Source organism: Perca flavescens, chromosome 13, assembly GCF_004354835.1.
Source record: "Perca flavescens isolate YP-PL-M2 chromosome 13, PFLA_1.0, whole genome shotgun sequence".
Lineage (NCBI taxonomy): Eukaryota > Metazoa > Chordata > Actinopteri > Perciformes > Percidae > Perca > Perca flavescens.
The window spans coordinates 15,135,093-15,154,788 of NC_041343.1; the positions used below are offsets into that span (position 1 = coordinate 15,135,093).

A 19,696-nucleotide genomic window follows, 5' to 3' on the forward strand; every position below is an offset into this window, starting at 1 on the left:
ATTGCAGTTCCACATTGACTAAAATGACTTTTGCAAAGAAGATTGAAACAACAAATGAGTGTAAAGAAGTTATACAGTATATACAACCACTTAAAAAAAGTATTCAAGTTTGCTCTTACCCATATTTCAAAACAAATCACAGTCAGCTCAATTCTTTAAGTTATGTAATTACTGTAGACATTGTGCATGGTTAGCATGATCATAACATTGTTATCTGAAACAATAAAATCTACAACTGGGAATTTCGTGTTTTTGTTTGTGTGTTTATGTGTGTGTTATCAACTAACATAGGGAAAGGGCGATTATATCCGGAACACAAAGGGAAGAAAGAAATGGAAGACTTCAGAGAAAGAGAATGAGATGTACAAAGAAAGAAATCACACAAACAGATAGATTGTTGTTTGATAACAGCTACAAAACATACACACAAGTAAAACCAACACTGTCTGATGTAACAACCCCGCAATAAATCCTGCAGCAAGTTCCTGCTTAACTGTTATAGGGAGATGTTGTTTTAAACTTTATTGTCCTTTTGGAGGGTGTAGTTTCTGGTGCGGTTGAATCCTAGTGGGTTATAATGAGAGGTGTTTCTAAACTTCAGCCTACCCTCGCTAATATAAACAGGTTGGCTAAAATATGATGAAGTACACCCTCAAAAATGACCTTGAAACTGAATCAACATCCAAAACAGATTCAACCTAAACTGAACATTATAACCTTCATGTAGGCCTATGTGGGATTGATTGCAGGGCTGTTTTATTAGACTGCATAAGTTAAGTAAATTAAAGAAACTGTTTTTGTAAACCCAGTAGGCTACATATAAGTGTACAATAATATCTAGTAGAAACACCAACATAAAGCACTTTTGGAGTTACACAAATAAACAAGAAGACTATAAGACTGTAAAGCCAAAACATACCAACAGGCATCTATTACATAAAAACACTAAAGGACATACACACACATAGGCCTATATTTTTTGAGAGCTTTTTCTAAAACGTTTTCCTATTGGTGTGTTAGCTTGGGTCCAAAATGGGAGAATTGGTAAAACTGACATTAACAAGATTTTGAAAAGCATTGTTATTCCAAAGGAATAGTTTCCAAAACGGTGTAATATTCTTTAGGAGTAATAGAGAGCCCAAATTTACTGAGAAATTCCTTGCAAAACCCATAAACTGTTAATATTAAACTTTGTTGTTGAAAGGCTGATTAATTTATAAGATAATTCCAACCAGTTCTGAAATATAAGGAATTATTTTGATCCAATAATAATTTTTCCAAATAAAATAACAGTGTTGTGTTAATAAGTTAATGTTCGGGATAAAAGCATTTGTTTTTTGAAAGATGTTGAAAGACAAGACAATACACTGGCCATCCAGCAGTCTGCGTAGCTATGTAGTACATACTCCGAGGCAGTAGGTGGCGCTTCAGTTTGGCTGACATACGCCGTGTTGTGTTGAAGGGCGAGGGCCGAGCGATCTATTTGCTTACGACGAAGAAAAGCAGCCTAACTGTGTCGCAGTCGCACGCACTAGCTATCTTTCATCTATACGACGGTTTGTCTTTGGTAAGTAGTTAGCTAAATTACTGAATTACACGTATTGGTAGTTAAAGTATGGCGTTTGGTAATTTGTTTAGTTAATCTTTGTCACTAAGATATACAAATGACGCACAATGTGAATGTCATTTTCCAAGAGCTGCCCCTTACAAACTAACCCAGGCTAGCTAAGTGGCCTTAGCAATACGATAAGGTTGTAAGCGTTAGCTCGACCTGCATTCCTTGTTGCCAACGATAGCTAAATCCAAACCAGCACGAAACACTGCGGTAATGTTACTATTCTAGCGTCAATACTGTGCTCGCCACTACATTGTAGGGTTTTGTTTTTTACCCTCAGAATAGCATATGTCTGGGTCGTGTTATGTCTTTGGATCTGCCAGTTGCTAATACTATAAATGGAAGCACGTCCTGCCCAGATCCCTCAACAGATTTAAGGAGACTGAAACTGAACCCACGGCGACCATAGGAACATATTCAACCTAAACACGAAGCCACTTTTAATAAGCAACTTTATTTGGTTACAATTTTGATCTTGTCATCTTGTTTGAAATATGCGATATTAAAAGAATAAACTATTAAACGTGCTCGTACAGTTTCCACCGTGCTCTTGCGTCTGAAAAGGTTAGCTAAGTTAGATCCGTGTCTTGAATAAACTGTTAGGCTAGCTAGACCGATCTACACTGAGGGCGTTTTCACCATAGACAGTATATAATGGACCAACAGACCCCGTTGCTCTGGACGGAGACCAGTGAAGGCTATTAAACATAGACAGTATATAATAGAAGTACTTTTACGGTGAGCGCTGAACGTTACTGCGCAGCCTCCAACTGAGAGAGACAATAGGCTCGTTCGAGATGAGCCAGATCTGCGCAGAATCGATAGATTAGATTTGTGTCTGACTTGATCCCGACTTGCTCTGACGTCATGCACACGTGGGCAACGATAATCTCACGAGACCAAGGCGGCCGCAGTTCTGAGACGCAGGTAGCGCAGTTGCTGTCGGTACACGACCCGTTCTGCACATGCGCAAGATATTACTGTTTACGACCTGCACGATCTGTTCCACGCTAGCCTATGGCTAGCCTCCACTGGGAAGCTAACGTTAGTTTAGCTAACAGCTAATTCGGCTAACTGCTAGCTGACAGATAGATTCAGTCTAAAATCGATCGAACAGCTGATTGGTTCAGAATCGACTCAAAATGACGACGTTTTATATAAACTTTTTATTGATTTTGAATCGGAGGGATTTTAACTGAGATTTGTCTGATTTAAAAGCTTATTCTGAACAGAACACATGTTGTGAGGCTGATAGTTACATTTAGAAGTCAGAGAGACTAAATCTGTTCAGATCACGGATCACGGTGTGTTGTTAATTAAAATCAGCAACAGATCACATGTAGAGAATTTTGACAGCTACTCTGTCATAATGAAATCAACTGGAGAAGGAGCTGTAGGAGCTGATATATGGGTATGATAACATTTTATTAAATCTGAATCGGACCACAGTGTCTGTGTCACTTCCTGTTCAGCCTGAAGGCTGCTGGAATCAGCTGGAAAACTGTCTTGGCCGCCATAAGAGCTACGCGTTCTGAAGAGAAGCTTACCCCCTTGGTTGTCACGTTCAGAGTTCGATTGCTCTAATTAGAATCGGTTGATGACTAACGTTATGTAAACTTGGGGTGTTTTCCCCTTGGTTTCGTTTCACACAGAAAAATCCAAGCGAACCAAAATCCATCACGTGAAAACGTTTAATTCGTTTATTGGTCAGATGTAGGGCTGTGACGATAACCGCAATACCGGCGATAACGTGCCACTGCCATCACCGCATTTTATTTTTTTTTTACTTTTTGCTGCCGAAGGTTACAGGAGAACACATGTCGTGTGATATTAAATATTATGAAAGCAACAATCATTGTTTAGTTATCCTCATCGACAGTGTAGGAGCCACATAGTGTATGTTGTTTATGGTCTCATTTATATTATTTATTGATTATTGTGTTGTGCACTGGTTATTGTAGGTGGTGGGCGTTTTCATCGCGGTTTGAGCGGAAGTTATAACATATTTGTTTGCTTCACCTGATCACCTGGTGAGCCTGGGAGCGAACACTTTCTGTTGACCAGTGTTGCGGCTGTAAGCGGTCCAACATAGTGCTGCCGCGAGGGACTAAACACTGAGAGATGCATAAACACACTGTGACGCGCTCAAGGATTGTATTGCAAGGATTTATTCCGCCACACTAACACGCAAATTTCGACTCACAAAGTAACTTTACATTTGGTAACTGCAGTGCTAGTTGTATTTTACGTGTGGAGGAATAAATCATTGCAATACAATCGTGAGCGCGTCAGTGTGTTTATGTATCTCTCGGTGTACTTTGTTGTATTCTCTCCTATTTGAAGAGGTTATGGAGAGAAAAAAAAAATGTATTATTGATTTTTATTATTATTACTACTACTACTACAGGTAACGTTTAATATAATACACAGTTGGTAAGGCAAAGACATTTCTCTGTTCTCAGCAGAGGTGGACATACCGCTGCAGTGTTTACCATTGCACTTTAGCCTAGCAGCTAGCGGAGTTTCCTTCTGTTTATAGATTAATCCTGACAAAACCGCACGGTTAAATTTCAGCCTGCATGCACGTTTTGTAGCCTAAATAGAGCAGCTCATGTTGGTAGTGAGAGCAACAAGTTAGCGGAGTGCCGAGTTGCCCTCTCTGCTCTCTGTCTGCTCAGCTGCTAGACCGAAGTGTCTGCACTCGCCATTGTCTGCTAACAATTACTTTATTTTTAACTTTATCGACAATAGAGCTTTCTGAACTGTCTGTGGAATAGATCAACGGAGAGGAGAAAAGGCAACGCGGCCTTAAATGACAGCAAGGCACAGTAAAGACTCTGACATTGAGCTGAAATGGAAACACTGCAATCTTTTTATACAGTCTATGACTGCAACATATGTTAGGACTGGGCGATAAAACGATAACGATATGTATCGCGATAGACACATAATCAATATCAATAGAAAATGCGGTTTGATAACTTGTTTTTCTTCATCAGAAGAAACCAGAGGTTGTGAATCAAGTTTGGTTGCATGAACAAAGGCCCTCACTCTCTGGCAACCTAGCAACGTGGGGAGTGACACTCTAACAGCCAATCATGTAACAGTATCATGTTTGGTTGCGCCACATCGCTGTCTCGTGTTCTTCAATAACAGAACCGGCGTGGAGCGGAAAGTGAGTGCTGCAGCGAGCGAGGAAATCGTTGATAAAACAGGAAAAGTCAGTATGGCAGTTTTGGGGATTTTATAAGTCTGACCGTAGTCAGACCAATGTCGTCAGACCAACACTGGTAATACCATAAACTTGTTTTACCACTTTAGCCGCGCTCACACTTTGGAGCACAGCCGTATTCGCCATCAACGTCCAACAACATCTGCAGCTGCTACACGGCACAAGTAGCAGAGCACCATGGAGAGGTACTCTGCATCAGCGCCTTACTAAACGCTACAAAGAAATAACTGAGGCAGACATGCTGAGCACTGTCCAGAAGCCAGGTTACCAACCTAGCACTTAACCTGTAGAAAATAGTTCCTTCTCAGGTTTCTTATATTTAGCTAACACTTTGCACTATTTTATGACAATTTATTAAGCATTTCTTATTCTTATTCTTTAATTTTGCACCTTAATGTTAAGAGATAATTGTTAAGTGTTCATTGTGATTTTAGACCATTTTAATTATTTGAGTGTTTTCATGGTTGTGTTGACATTTCTGCTTTTATAACTGAGGGGATTATAATCAGAGCAGGGTTAAGTTTAAAATAAAAATGTTTAAATTTAATATATTTTTCTCCTGGTCCTTATTTTAAATAGGTCATAAAAAATATCAATAATTATCGATATAGACCAATATGAAAAACTTATATCGTGATACAGTTTTCAACCATATCGCCCAGCCCTAACATATGTTGTATGGTTTAAGCCAATGCTTTTTCGGGGGTAACGCTATTCACTCTACTGGCAGTATTGACAACAGATAAAGCCACCATGTCTTGAGAAGCTTGTTGTTTTATTGTTCACGTTTAATTCACTTTACATCATCTTTTATGTATGTTTTATGTCTTTTACAGCTGCACTCGTACACTACTCTCCGTTACCGCTTGCTCTCCTTGCGCAACCACACGAGCACTGACATCACACACTTGCACCCTGCTATTCTTGCTCTAACTTACGCTACTCTCTTAAGGGGGTTGCGGTTAACCGCCATACCGCGGTGATACGTTGCTTCTTCACCGCGGTAAGAAAAAAAACTATACCGTCACAGCCCTAGTCAGATGTGTTTATTTGGTGCAAAAAAATATATACAGGAATGAGGTCCTGTGTTCTGGATGTGAATTTAACTTTCCTTGGATGGCGAAGGAATGTCTCTCCTCTCATTGGCTTACTCTGTTATTTTTACTCACTCCTAACTAGGGCTGGGCGATATGGTTGAAAACTGTATCACGATATAAGTTTTTCATATCTATCGATAATTATTGATATTTTTTATGACCTATTTAAAATAAGGACCAGGAGAAAAATATATTAAATTTAAACATTTTTATTTTAAACTTAACCCTGCTCTGATTATAATCCCCTCAGTTATAAAAGCAGAAATGTCAACACAACCATGGAAAACACTCAAATAATTAAAATGTAAACAGGTCTAAAATCACAATGAACACTTAACAATTATCTCTTAACATAAAGGTGCAAAATTAAAGAATAAGAATAAGAAATGCTTAATAAAGTGTCATAAAATAGTGCAAAGTGTTAGCTAAATATAAGAAACCTGAGAAGGAACTATTTTCTACAGGTTAAGTGCTAGGTTGGTAACCTGGCTTCTGGACAGTGCTCAGCATGTCTGCCTCAGTTATTTCTTTGTAGCGTTTAGTAAGGCGCTGATGCAGAGTACCTCTCCATGGTGCTCTGCTACTTGTGCCGTGTAGCAGCTGCAGATGTTGTTGGACGTTGATGGCGAATACGGCTGTGCTCCAAAGTGTGAGCGCGGCTAAAGTGGTAAAACAAGTTTATGGTATTACCAGTGTTGGTCTGACGACATTGGTCTGACTACGGTCAGACTTATAAAATCCCCAAAACTGCCATACTGACTTTTCCTGTTTTATCAACGATTTCCTCGCTCGCTGCAGCACTCACTTTCCGCTCCACGCCGGTTCTGTTATTGAAGAACACGAGACAGCGATGTGGCGCAACCAAACATGATACTGTTACATGATTGGCTGTTAGAGTGTCACTCCCTACGTTGCTAGGTTGCCAGAGAGTGAGGGCCTTTGTTCATGCAACCAAACTTGATTCACAACCTCTGGTTGTGCTAACACTTGGACAACTGACTAAGCTTTAGACTACAATAGTTTTTTTTTTTTTTTTTTTTTTTTTTTTTTATATATGAATCTAGCATTATATCTGCTTAAGGCTCATTGTTAAAACTCCAATATGGTTTCTTTTTTATCCATAGATTATTCACTCACGTCCAAAGATGGTTCGACCACAATTTGGACCACCACGTTTGAAGCCCAGGTAATGTTTTGATTATGTGAAGTTGCACTCAGATCCTTTGGTGGTATGTTCATGATTAAATCTTTTGTCATGAGTACTATTAGGGATTTAAGCTATATGCTGTCTCCTGTTTTTGCAAAATGGTGTGTTTAATGTGGCATAGTATGTTTTGTAATCCGCAAATTTCTTTTTTTTGTATCTTATCAGACCTTACGGAGATGGTCATGGCATTGGACCTAGTGAAGGGAATTACAACACTAACTCCAAAAGTCGAAGAGATGTCCAGGGCTACCCAGCAAAGGCCCCTTTTCACTGGAGGGATTCCAGAGGTAGAGGACGACCCCCAGTTGTCAGAAGAGTACCCCTGATGGGAGAGCAAAGAGAGCCACGTTTCAATCACTGGAGGTCCCAAAATCAGGATTCCTTTCAATCACACCCTCCCAAAATGGAACCACATCATAGCCAGAGGAGGCCTTCTCCATCTCGGCCAAACCGCCCCCCCCATGTCCAGCATCAGTCCTCCCCTCGCAGTCTTGCTCAAGGATCCGTGAGCCAAAGGGGCCCACCTTTCCATGGCCACCCCTCAGGTCAGAGGTCACCCTCCCCAAGACATTTTCGTAACCACCCAGCCGACAGGAGGCCAGGCTCTACACCAGCCTACCAGGGGTCTTTCAGGGGCCCCAAAAGGCAGTCAGGTTTTCAGCATCAAGAGCAGCGGAGTCGAGGCCCTCGTGGGAATTACAGTCCTAGAGATAGGCCCCATGAGCACTCAGGTCATGGCATGAAGCGCTGGAACGAGGCTGGAGCGTTCTCTCATCCACACAATGGAGAACATGGGCCCTCTGGGTCACAGAGGAACCCCAGAGAGATGCATGGGAGAGGCTCATGTCCAGAGAGGTACAGGAGTGAAGCAACAACCCCAGCTGGGTAAAATTATTAAAAAGGAGGCCTGAAGCTGGCCCAGTCCTCCCAGTCACTGGGGTCGTAATGATTACTCCTACTCTGCCCCAACTCATAATTATTAGAAGGGATTAATGGGGTCTGATTAAATTTGGTTTCACCTGCCATTGAGAGGAGTTTTACATCTTTAATTGCTCTTTGAAAATGTACTTCTCCTACCTGTTTCTTTCTGTCATGGCATTATGAAGGGGCTGCATTAAGATAAAAGTTAAAAGTTCCACCTCCCACTTAAAATGGCAATGGATCTATCATTGTAATGATTTCTCTATTGTTTGATGGATGTGCAGGTGGTCATCTGAGCAAGACTCCAGGCGGCAGCGTGGTCCAGTGGAGAGGCAGGGCAGCAGATCCAACAGTAGAGAGAGGGCTCAGGATGTCCCTCACCTGCCCCCTTTCAGATCCCCTTCATGGAAAGGAGGTCCATCCCCGTCATCGTCCTACCAAAGGGGCCCTCAGGAGAGGCAGATGGCAGGACCCCGTAAGAGGAGGATATCAGGAATCAGCATGCCCTCCTCAGACCCTGCACTGGAGCATGGCAATCCTAAACACCCCAGGAGAGAGAGGCCTCAGCTGCTCAGTATTCCCAGGCCATTTGTTGGTAAAACTTTGTCTCTTAGGGATAGAGGTTTCCTGGTTAAGAGCAGACAAGTCGGAGCAGAGTCTCTCATGGGGCTCCGAATACCTCCATCTGTGAAACCCAGGCCTCATCTGGCTGACTCTGCCTCACAAGAAAACTTCAGCTCTGTTCTTGCTATCAGGAAGAAACGTTTCCAGTCAAATGCAGTTCCCCTGAAAAAGCTGGAACCAAGGAGGGGAAAACCACAACAGTCACCCCCCAGAGAAGAAGGCAATGCCAGCAAGTCTTCAAGAGACTCTGATACAGGCAAAGAACAGGTGGAGTCTCGCCGGTCCTTGAACACACACAGGTACGGTATATTCCTTCTAGCACTGTTCGCAGGGGCTTGATGATGATGATTAGGAGGTCAAGAAAGAATGTCTCAATGTGAAGGGGGTGCCAACTGTGGAAAATGGAGATGTCGTGATGAGCTAAATGTGCAACACTGATTCAGTTGATGAAAAACGGCAAAGGTTTTCAAATACCTCCCTGTCTGCGTGCCTTTGTTTCAAAATATCTTCCTATGATGTGGGCCGAAGATAAAGTGCTAAGTTATGCACCATATCGATAAAGCCAACCTGTTTTAAACCTGACAAATGTTTAATACCCTTGATGAAGCGTGTGGAAAAATTAGTAGATCTGTGCTGTTGAAGGATTCCCCAGTTTGTCAGCATTACACTTGAAACGAGTGCTCTTCAGCAGGTTGTGAAGACCCCTTCATCCTCTTTAAAGAACAAATGCAATTTGAAGCTGAAGTTCCAACATGTATTGTCAAACTATATCTGAAGACATGAAGAGGACTGCACCTAAAATGCCTAAACTGAAAGTGCTGTGCTCCCCCTTTGGAATTATTGGCAGCATGGAACATGGGAAAAGAGATTCTTTAAATGAACGTCCAACAAGTATCAAGTTTGATCATGGGATGTACAAAACCAAGGCTGGTCTGAGCTGTGACACTTTGTTTTACTTTAAATATAATCACAATGTCAAGATGGATGACGGTGATTGTTGATGACAACCAAAACAACGAAAGCCAGAAAACAATGAAGAGGAATTTCTGTTGAAGGACATAACTGGCCACCATCCAATATGACCAAGTGCACTTGCATTCATGATAAATTAACCAATACAAACTCCGATGCAGATTGATATTTCTGACTCCATTGTTTATGCACAGCAAATTAACAATAATGAAGCCTCTTTTTTTTTTTATAAAGTCCCAAAGTGGTTACACTAGACTTTAAAATTTGTTTAAAGCCAAGGCAAACAATTGATCTTTTTTGAAACTACTTCAATCCCCATATTCAGGATCATCATAGACCCGGAGAAATGCCCAATTTGTGTGAGAAATTTGGAAGTGGAGATCTTGTTCTAGCAGTATGCAAAGTAGATTAACCCGGGAAGATTGGCTCAGCAGAGTAGAATACACGATTCTGCATTATGTGACGTGTGAAACCTTGTTGATGGTCATCATTCCCATTCAGCAGAACGAAGAGGAGTCAAACTACAACTTACACTTCATACAGTGTATTTAAATAGTGGGGATTTTCTGCTTCTCTGCACTCATGAGAACTTCAAGGACACATTAAGACATTCATCAAGCATCAACCTTGCCAAGTGTTTTGATGAAATGCACCAGAGATGGTAAAGTCAACGTTTGCAGAAGTCAAACCTGTGACCGTAAAGCAACTATTTTGCCACCTCTATTGTAATCATATTAACAATGCCTGCAGTAAAACAGGCCTTGATGTGCCATTTTTAAATCCCTGGGAACAGATAATATATTAAGTTGCTGAGAACACGCAGCTCTACATCCATCACAAATGACGAGACCCAAATGGGGAAACAAGATGAACCTGAGACAATGGATTTCAAAGATCAGAACAAGAAATAAGGAGTGGCCAGAATTCCAACTTTATACTACACGGGGACAGAAGCAAGACCAGTTTGGTATCACCTTGTTATATTCTTAATGTGAATTAATTTGGTCTAAACCCACAGGTCAGCATATGCTTGGGTCATTCCTATGTCTTATCTGACGTGCGACCTAAATGTAATAATAAGAGGTGCGCATCATCAGCCTGAGTGAAATCAGAATATTGAGTAGCCGCTTTACAAGCCAAAGTCCACCCCACCTAAAGTCTCTAATCCGAACCCTGCATACGTCAACCTGCATTGACATTCCCTAGTATGATGGACAAAAGATTATTCTCAATCAATTCCCGGCACTTAATCCTACTACTAACTTAAAACTACTACACGAAGAGGACAGTGCTAGCTGATACTGCTAGCTCATTGACTGTGCAGGACCAATCAGAGGATCATCTTTGTTAAATCCCTGCCTATTCCTAAATCATGCCCAGCGCCCCAGATGTTGAGAAGATCAGGAGAAGTAAAGGAATAGAAGTCTCACTTGTGGGCACTGCAAAGCCATTTGTCGGTGGCCTTGAAACCAGCACTTGTTTGTGGGCAGACAAATACTGGATCGTCTCTTAAAACCACTACACAGCTATGGAGAAGAAGCTGTAAAGCGGACATAATCACCAGCCTGGATATGTTCAGCCATTCACTTCAGAACTACAGGTGTCTCCCAAGAATTAAATCTTGTGAAACTCTTTGGATGACGATGATTGCAGACCACTAAAGGACCTAGGAATGACCCGATGAAAAAACCTTCTGAAGTACAGTCCGACGGTCAAAGCAAGACATTGTGCTTCTGAGAGAGGGATGATTGAAGATTTGGTATCTTAAAGTTGTCGCCAAGATTTTCCTGCTCACTTCGATCACTGAGTAAATGAAGAGGGCTCAGATTGAATCAGGGTACAAAAATAGGAGTAAAGAAGCATGGACATTCCATGGTTTTTGTAAGTACCCATGTGATGCGTGACTTTGTGATCATTTGTCTGCCTGCAAAACAGTGCTGTTCATTACTGGTTTAAAATGTATTATTTCTAAAAGTTGACAGGGTGATTATATGTTTTTACTTGCAATCTGTTTTCTTTTAAACACTGTGATAACTTGAATGACGTGATAATGTATCCAGGTCACATTAAGATGTCCATACACTGACATAAGCCTTACATGACACTGGTACAGGAATGCTGATGGCATTAACACTGCTTCCACTGATCTCTCCCCAGATCTTCTCCCATAGAGAAACGTGACCTTGTTATTTTGTCCCACTGGCCACCTGGGCCGAGCTCCTCCTCTAAGGACGGCTCACCTACGAAAGAGCGCAGCCCAAAGCAAAAGAATGGTAAGTCAATTCTTTTCTTGCGTTATTATTTTGTAAGGGGAATCCAAAGGCCGGTATCTTTATATTACAAATTGTTTTTGATAACACATAAGTTTCAGCTACGGAGGTTTATTATCTTATCTTTTTTTGTTTTGTTTGTAGAACGCAGTTCAGGTCAAGGTGCCACACCAAACAGCCGACTATCAAAGACGAATGATTCCAGATCGTTGCCTGAAGACCGAAGACGGGGCTTTATGGATAAGAGGGTGTTTAGGTACATTTCATACAATCAGTGTTCCTGTGTTTTAAAACAATATTCTAATTCATTAGCAAGTGCAGTGTTTTCCAGTAGGTCAAATGCAAACTTTATGCAGAGTGTGTCCTGTTTTTGATGTTCATTTGCTCTTTGCAGGCCATTTAATACGATGCAGGACAACCAGAGAGCCGGGAGGCCCTTTAGGAGACCAGGACCAGGACCCATGCAGGTGAGTGAAACATTTATTGGTAAGGATGTGCAGAGCTTGTGCTCTGTATATCAAAATTCACAAAGAACTACTGCCGTAATTGTGGTCACAAGCAAAGCCTACATATTTAAAAATTTGAAAGCTACAGTATATTTCAGTTTTGAAATGTTTCATTATATTGAAGTAAAGCAAATATGACTAAATGACTAAAATGTCATTGGAGGTTTGTTCTAAATCATAATATTTTGTACGGTGGTTTTTTTTAGCTTCCTGGATGTGTATTGCCTTAATAATTAGAGCCGTACAATCATGGTTGAACTCATTACTGTGATTAACCACTCAAGTATGTCAGCTGGCTTGTTTTGTCAGATGTAATATATTATTATTTACATCTGCACTGTATTGTTTTAATTTTAGATGGAAATGGAATAAATGAGGTTCATTGCATACTGTATGTACTTAGCCTTCATCGTTGTGTTTTACAGAGACCAAAGTTCACCGTTGGTCCAAGGAAGATGGGCCCTGAACCGTCTGGAAATTTTAGAAGACCACTCATGGTAAGCATACCGTCTTCAGAGATCACTCGGTTCTTCTGGAACATGTGAAATGGCTCATTGACTCTGGTTTCTTAATACCGTTTTCATTTCTTGTGTTTTATAAGGAGAGCTTAGTGCCACGACCCTTCCCAAATCAGCGGCCAGTATTCAGGAAAAGTCACAGTATCATGTCCAAATACCGCACCATGAGAGTAATGCGTCAGCGTCCACCATACAACAGAGGGCCCAACCAACAACGCTGGTGATAACCCCTGGTAAGTTTTCATGGTGCGTAGTTGTGAGGGGGGCAGTATGACAAATTAAATTTGCATGCAGTGTCTTCAAACCGTGTAGTATTGTCCATCTTCCGTCCAAAAGTAGGCTTATTTGGTACTTCGTATGAGTCAGCTGTGTAGCTGCACTTGTGTAGCAATCTATTATCTACTAGGGCTGCTCGATTATGGAAAAAAAAATCACGATTATTTGGGTCAATATTGAAATCACGATTATTTAACACGATTACTCGTTAACCTTTGGATATAATGGATAGTGTCCAGGGTATAATCTGTTATTGTCCTTTATCTCACAGAAATAGTCTTTGGATTAGAATAAATTCTGTTTTGTGAGTCGGTTCAGCTTTACAGATATCACACATAATTTACACAGCTAATGAACAATTCCAGATACATAACACAATGTGCATCTCACATCACATTTTCACTCACTATGACCACTACTAGCCTACTGTCATTACTAAACATTGTGCCAAAAATAATGTCGCCCTCAGTGGGCTTATTTACTAAGGAAAAATCCAGCACATAGGCGGTACCTTTACGTGAAACAGGTGATTTAAGTTTAACAACAAAATTAAATGCTGAGGGAACGTTACTATGTTTTTTCATGTTGTTTTTGGGCAGTATGCCTATATGCACGCCACTAAGCTGGAACAAGTTTTAAACGGTAAGTGAATACAGCGTGTCGGGAGAATACAAAGTTTACTACAGCGGGGAGGCAGTGGCAGAGGGACCACAGCCGCAGGGTTAGCTAACGTTAGCTGGTCCCAGACAACAGAGTTGGTTTTGCTTTTTTTGCTCACCAAAACGCTACTGTGGCTGCTCTCCTTCTGCCATCTTTATTCGCGCTGAGTTTTTAAATTCCAGCGGATGAAGCACACAACTTGCCAGAGAGTTTATGGCTTCGGGAGGGGCGGATGTGCGCATGCGCGTGTTATTCAGACCACAACACAAAATAAGAGTGTTCTTGCAAAACAGAACATGGCAAAATAATCGTTTTTTCTCGATTATACTATTTTGGTGATTGTTGGGAGCCAAAATTAAAATCGAAATTCAATTAATTGCACAGCCCTATTATCTACTCAACAAGATCTTCAAGAAATGTTTCAAAGTGAGTTTTATTTATTTTTTCTCTTGATCTTAGCACAGGTCTCACATTCTGCAGACACAATTCTGGAAAATCTCATCAAGATCTTCTCTGCTGGGTGGACTGCACAAACCCTTCTCTCACTACAATCCCATCCTGCCTGTATATTGTGGAAGTGTTGTTGCTTACAGTTGTTTTCTGGTACAAATGTTTGACTTGCATATAAGTACTGCAGTACTTATGTTTTAGATATTTGTAACGTATGGCATTACATGATGCTGTCCCGTGTAATTATTTAAGAGTTTCTGCTTGTGATCTTGGCAGTCTTGATTTTACTGAAATAGATTTAGCTTTTTCTTTGTTTACCAGCAGCTATCGTTTTTAAGTTTGTAAAGTCCAAAGAAACCTTTGTAAAAGACTTATCCCATAAGATGTCTCCTGTTTGATTAATCATGGTTGTTTTGATTAGAAACAGCAGTTTGTCTACTGACACTTAGCTACTACTTGTAAAACTTGTATAATCACATGTCAGTTTATTGTTTCAGACTTGAAATAAAATGAAATTTAACAAACTCTTTTTGAGTTGTTTTTTGCTTGTAGATTTGGACAAAGGACAGAATCACTTTGTCAGTTATGCTGTTTGTAAGAATCATAAAACCTAGAATCCCTATTTATTTTCATCCATAGACCTAATCGTTCGGATAGCTTTATTCCCTAACTTAAATTAAATCTGGCTTCACGCTGTTTGAATTTTTCTTGATACACAATACTTTTATATATAATTAAATTAGGGCTGTCAAAATTAACGCGTTAATTTTTTAATATTTAACTCGTTAAAAAATATTAACAAAATTAACGCAGCTGTGTTTGTTTACTTCATGTGGCGGCTGAGAAACGTAATACGTCTACATAACAGCAGGTGGCGCTACTCTGTATTGTTGCCCAAGTAATGAAAACCGGCAGCTGATTGGACGAACGCATCACATGGGTTTGTTTTCTCCGGAAATCCAAAGCCAGACTGTCATGGCAGCCGTTCAGAATACGATCTTATATTGTACTAAAATAGTTCACTGAAACATGTTTCTGAAAACATTTTAAGCAAGAAATAGGCCGTGCAGTTGCTGAATCTGTCTTCATTTCAGAAGATTTTCGTCATATTTTGAGAGACTAGTCACCTCATTCCGCTCGCCATTTCCGGGTGAGTCCCGACTGCCCTGCCGCCGACTGAAAATGGGCTCGTTGGAGATGAACTGCGCCTCGCCTGTAAAGTAGACGAGAGCAGGCAACAGCAGCCGGGGACGGTGACAAAAATCTGCTCTCAAGTCAGACAGTTTCTAGCCGTTTCCAGCAGCCTTCAGCAGGACTAAATAAGCCAAATTGTTGCTGCTGTTGTTCTGAAAGATATTAAACATTCTGAACTTAGCAGAACCTTTCCTTGTTTGGTTTTTTCTTCATATTTGCAAAGTTAAGTGATTTAGCATTTAAATATCCATTATTATAAGCTTCAGTCTCAATTTAAAAAAGCGATTAATCGCGATTACAGCAAGTTGTGCAATTAATTAGTTTATTTTTTTTAATCGATTGACAGCCCTAAATTAAATGAGAAGCGATTTCATGATAATGCAGAATTACTTGAATGTGTTTAAAGTTGTACTTCAGCAGTTTAGAATTTCCATTAAGTGGGGGACTCGAAAGAGAAGCAGCAGGGGCCACGACTTGCAGTCCCTAATGTGGATCAAGCTTGCTGGTTCTTAAATTTCCCATGATGCAATTCAATAGTCTATTTCTTTTACCCATTTCTTTTAAAGGTCCCATGGCATGAAAATTTCACTTTATGAGGTTTTTTAACATTAATTTGAGTTCCCCCAGCCTGTCTATGGTCCCCCAGTGGCTAGAAATGGCGATAGGTGTAAACCGAGCCCTGGGTATCCTGCTCTGCCTTTGAGAAAAGGAAAGCTCAGATGGACCGATCTGGAATCTTGCTCCTTATGAGATCATAAGGAGCAAGGTTACCTCCCCTTTCTCTGAATCCCCACCCAGAGAATTTGGCCCACCCATGTGAGAGAGACATGGCTTTCAAACGAGTAAAGCGACAGTTTGTCAAGGACACACCCCCACCCTCCACCTTGCCCCCCCTTCTCTCCTCCTCAATAGCTACAGACACAGAAACGGCACATACTAAGGAAAGCTCATTGTGGGACTGGAAGGAAACACTTCCTCAGGTTTCACCATAAACAAAGTCATCATCCTTTCTGCTTTTCTTTCTCCCAATACTACAAACATCACTGTTTGCATAACTGCGCTCCAGTTCGTTCCTTTAAACACACCCCTCGCCCTTCAGCCTGTGACGGCCTTCGCTCTGCCCCAGTGATATTTGTGAGCGGAGTGGAGCTAAACTTAGCCCTGACAGTAGGCTACCATTCGTCATCACAACATACTCAGCAGACCACAGTGGGTTACAATGGACAGTGTCGCGTTACCACAGATGCTGCTGTATCTCACTGGTGTCGCTGGCCAAACAAGGTTAGTGTGTGCCCCAGATCCTTGACTGTAACTGACAATAATGTTGTAATTTGTTTACTTTGTTTACTTACGATTCTACAATATAGTCTGTCACTGTGCTCCTTTCTGTGCATTGGCTCTAGCATGTATTGCACATTTGTTCACTACACTGCTGTGGCATGAGATAAACAGCTGCCTCTAGTGTACCACCCACATTTAGTTCCCTCCACTTTGATCTCAGTTTTAATGTACAAACTGAACTTGGTTATTATACATTTTCTTAAGATGTAGCATGATGTGTGACTGCACTGAGCTGACTGGTTTCTGTTGATTTCTGCTCCACTGACTTGCTCCAATCTGTCATTTGTAGATGTAGACTTAAAGACTGCAGGCTTTTCTGTCTTTCACTCTCTACACTTGTATTCCTCTCTGTCACGATGGGCAGCTATAGCTCAGCCCTCATTCCTGGTAAGCCTCGCAACTATTATTGTTACAACTATCTGTTGCAACATACTTTGAAACTCATGCTTGAATGCTGCATGTTGAAAAGGCAGAATGTCAATGCAGGCTTTGGAATCACAAAGATGTGGGTTTATAACTGTGAAAATGGCCTACATTCTGTATAGCGATGGGTTTAAATTAGTTCTGGTTCCTGCAAGTGTTGTAACATCTATTCTCCGTCTTTCACTGAAGACACTGAAGAGTTTGATTCAGTTGTGTCGATGGCAGAGAAGCTGAATGAGCAGGTAGCTCATGTTGCAGATGAGAGGTTACAGTCAGAGCTTCAGACTCTGGGAAGTATACACATTTTTAATAATAGTTATCTAGAGTTGTTATATTATCCAGTTAAACACTACTATTTTAACTTGGCTCACTGTGTGAAAGTGTGTCTGGTGTGTTTGTGTCCTATCTGTCCTTGTGATAAATTTAACTTTTGAGTTGCCTCATACACACAGCCACGTACACCAGCTTAAGATATCTACTTTAACTCCTTCTATAAAACAAGGTTAAAAGGTACTTTGCCCTGCAATGAATGTGAGCTATATTTTCAGAATTGTACTTGGATTAAAAACCTTTTTTTTTTTTTTTATACTAACATTGGGTGAACTACCTTTTAAATGCCTTTTACTTAACAGATGTCTCAAACTAGATTTAACTTACAGGTAACACTCATGATGGAGGAGGAAAGAAAAGAAAACCAGAGTGAAGAGCCGGATTCTTTAACACTTCAAGAAAACTCTCAGGAAACAAGCCACAATGGGTGTGCCCTGCCTGTAAATGTAAAAGAGAAAGTTATGGTTTTACAGACTTTAAAATTCAAATTGATATTTCACATTTGTGTCATGTTGTCAGCCAGTAATGTTGGGTTATTCTCCACAGGCAGCAGCATCCAAAAGTGTTCCCATGCAGTCCTTCATCTCCCTGTTACCCAAGGCTCTCTCTACTGTACTACATCCGACGCTGCCCCTACACATCAACTCCGACCCCCAGCCGAGCAGAAATCCACCGAGCCTGCAACAACTGCAGACAGACCTGAGAGACCTGAGGGACCAGTTTGAACTGATGAAGAGTCAGCACAAGTATGGCTTTGTCAATGGGATTTATGTTTCTAACCTGCCCTCGTGGGTGCATGACCATTGCATCCCCGCATCACTGCCTTTGTCATATATGTTTTTCTCACTAATCTGACAATATCTTGTGTTCCAGCAAAGAAATTAAACTGCTGATGAATGAGCTTGATGAGGAGAAAAGGATTCGCTTGACTTTACAGGTGCGGCATGAAGAAACAAAGGAATTCATGTACTGTAGCTGCAAGGACGTGCTAAATAATGTTATTTTGTTCTTGTTTGCTCTTTTGTATCTCTTTTTTTATAATATAAGAAACTGTGCAGAATTAATTTAACGTGACAATATTTGCACTCATGGTTTGATTTTGTTGTTGTTTTAGATGGAGATTCAACGTATGAAGAAGCACATGTCTAAATGAGTGGAGAACTTCACCATCATTAAAGACACATTTTAAAGGTCCTGCTGTATACTTATCTGATAAACAATATTTTTCTAAGTTTTAAAAAATCATCCTCACTCCTGTTTGATGAAAAAGTATCATATTTAGCAATTTGATTTGCTTTTGTTTTTGTTGGACCGGCGAATGCGTCGGCCTAGAGGACCGAATGTTTTTACTGAGTCATTGCTGAAAGTTAAAAGGTGAGGTACAGTGGGATCAGACTCGATATAAGAGAAGAGTATCTGTTGACCGTTCTCTCTGGAAATGAGCAGTAGACGGCCCTGTTATACATTCAGTTTGTTTTATTTCTGTAGATGGACTTAATAACTATGGCATCTTAAATCCTGTAGTGGGGTAAATGTTTTCCAAAGTGTATTTAGGTTTCCATGAAGAGAATTTTTTCGTTTCCCATAGCTGTTGGCCTAAATATGTGTTGGAGATCATCACTGTTGAATTGGTTTTCTAATCATTTTTCCTTTATCCGGCCATGTAGAAAACATCTGACAGTGAAACAGAGAGGACATGTAATAAGAGCCAGCAGCTAATCAGCTATCATTAGTTTATAATAATGTGATGTGGAAGCGCAAACTTGAAGCTTCTATCATATTTAAGGTGCATATAGTTTTCAAAAATATATGTTTGCCTTTTTATCGTGCCAAACATTTACTGACCAAGATGTCAGTGAATTCATGTTCATGTTGTTGATGTGTAGGAGCATTGTGAATTCATTAAAGATGTTGCACATTATTGACTTGACTTTTTATTAATAATTAAAGATGCATCCATATACACAAATAAATATAAAGTGATGTCATATGTTAAAAGAAATTGAGGAAAGTTTGACTCAGGAAATATCTTCTAAAAGACTGAGAGCAGACGAGAAGGG

The 19,696-nt window shown here is 40.5% G+C and overlaps 2 protein-coding genes across 3 annotated transcripts; both read left to right on the plus strand.

The window, feature by feature from the left end:
• Positions 1-1,421: 1,421 nt before the first annotated feature.
• Positions 1,422-14,873, plus strand: LOC114566820 (serine/arginine repetitive matrix protein 1). Its single transcript, XM_028595593.1, has 10 exons — positions 1,422-1,567; positions 7,069-7,130; positions 7,317-8,006; positions 8,357-8,995; positions 11,826-11,941; positions 12,083-12,194; positions 12,333-12,405; positions 12,870-12,941; positions 13,046-13,195; positions 14,358-14,873. The coding sequence occupies exons 2-9, from the start codon at positions 7,090-7,092 to the stop codon at positions 13,184-13,186; spliced, it is 1,884 nt and encodes a 627-aa protein (XP_028451394.1). The 5' UTR covers positions 1,422-1,567; positions 7,069-7,089; the 3' UTR covers positions 13,187-13,195; positions 14,358-14,873.
• A 1,819-nt stretch (positions 14,874-16,692) lies between these two features.
• On the plus strand, positions 16,693-19,516 carry LOC114567119 (SH3 domain-containing kinase-binding protein 1). Of its 2 annotated transcripts, none has more exons than XM_028596042.1 (7): positions 16,693-16,823; positions 17,173-17,270; positions 17,496-17,596; positions 17,966-18,082; positions 18,183-18,382; positions 18,510-18,573; positions 18,751-19,516. In XM_028596042.1, exons 1-7 carry the CDS (start codon positions 16,762-16,764, stop codon positions 18,787-18,789), a joined length of 681 nt encoding a protein of 226 aa, XP_028451843.1. In that variant the 5' UTR covers positions 16,693-16,761; the 3' UTR covers positions 18,790-19,516. The 2 variants fall into 2 exon arrangements, with proteins under 2 accessions (XP_028451843.1, XP_028451844.1); XM_028596043.1 differs by having other exon boundaries at positions 17,496-17,548.
• Positions 19,517-19,696: the final 180 nt, after the last annotated feature.

Excerpts from the sequence above, each read along its gene's own strand:
- LOC114566820 (XM_028595593.1), top strand. The coding sequence starts at position 7,090 with ATGGTTCGACCACAATTTGGACCACCACGTTTGAAGCCCAG. Across the intron at positions 7,131-7,316 it reads CCACCACGTTTGAAGCCCAG|ACCTTACGGAGATGGTCATG; the intron begins GTAATGTTTTGA and ends GTATCTTATCAG. Across the intron at positions 11,942-12,082 it reads CAGCCCAAAGCAAAAGAATG|AACGCAGTTCAGGTCAAGGT; the intron begins GTAAGTCAATTC and ends TTTTGTTTGTAG.
- LOC114567119 (XM_028596042.1), top strand. The coding sequence starts at position 16,762 with ATGGACAGTGTCGCGTTACCACAGATGCTGCTGTATCTCACTGGTGTC. Across the intron at positions 16,824-17,172 it reads GGTGTCGCTGGCCAAACAAG|ATGTAGACTTAAAGACTGCA; the intron begins GTTAGTGTGTGC and ends TGTCATTTGTAG. Across the intron at positions 18,383-18,509 it reads CTGATGAAGAGTCAGCACAA|CAAAGAAATTAAACTGCTGA; the intron begins GTATGGCTTTGT and ends CTTGTGTTCCAG.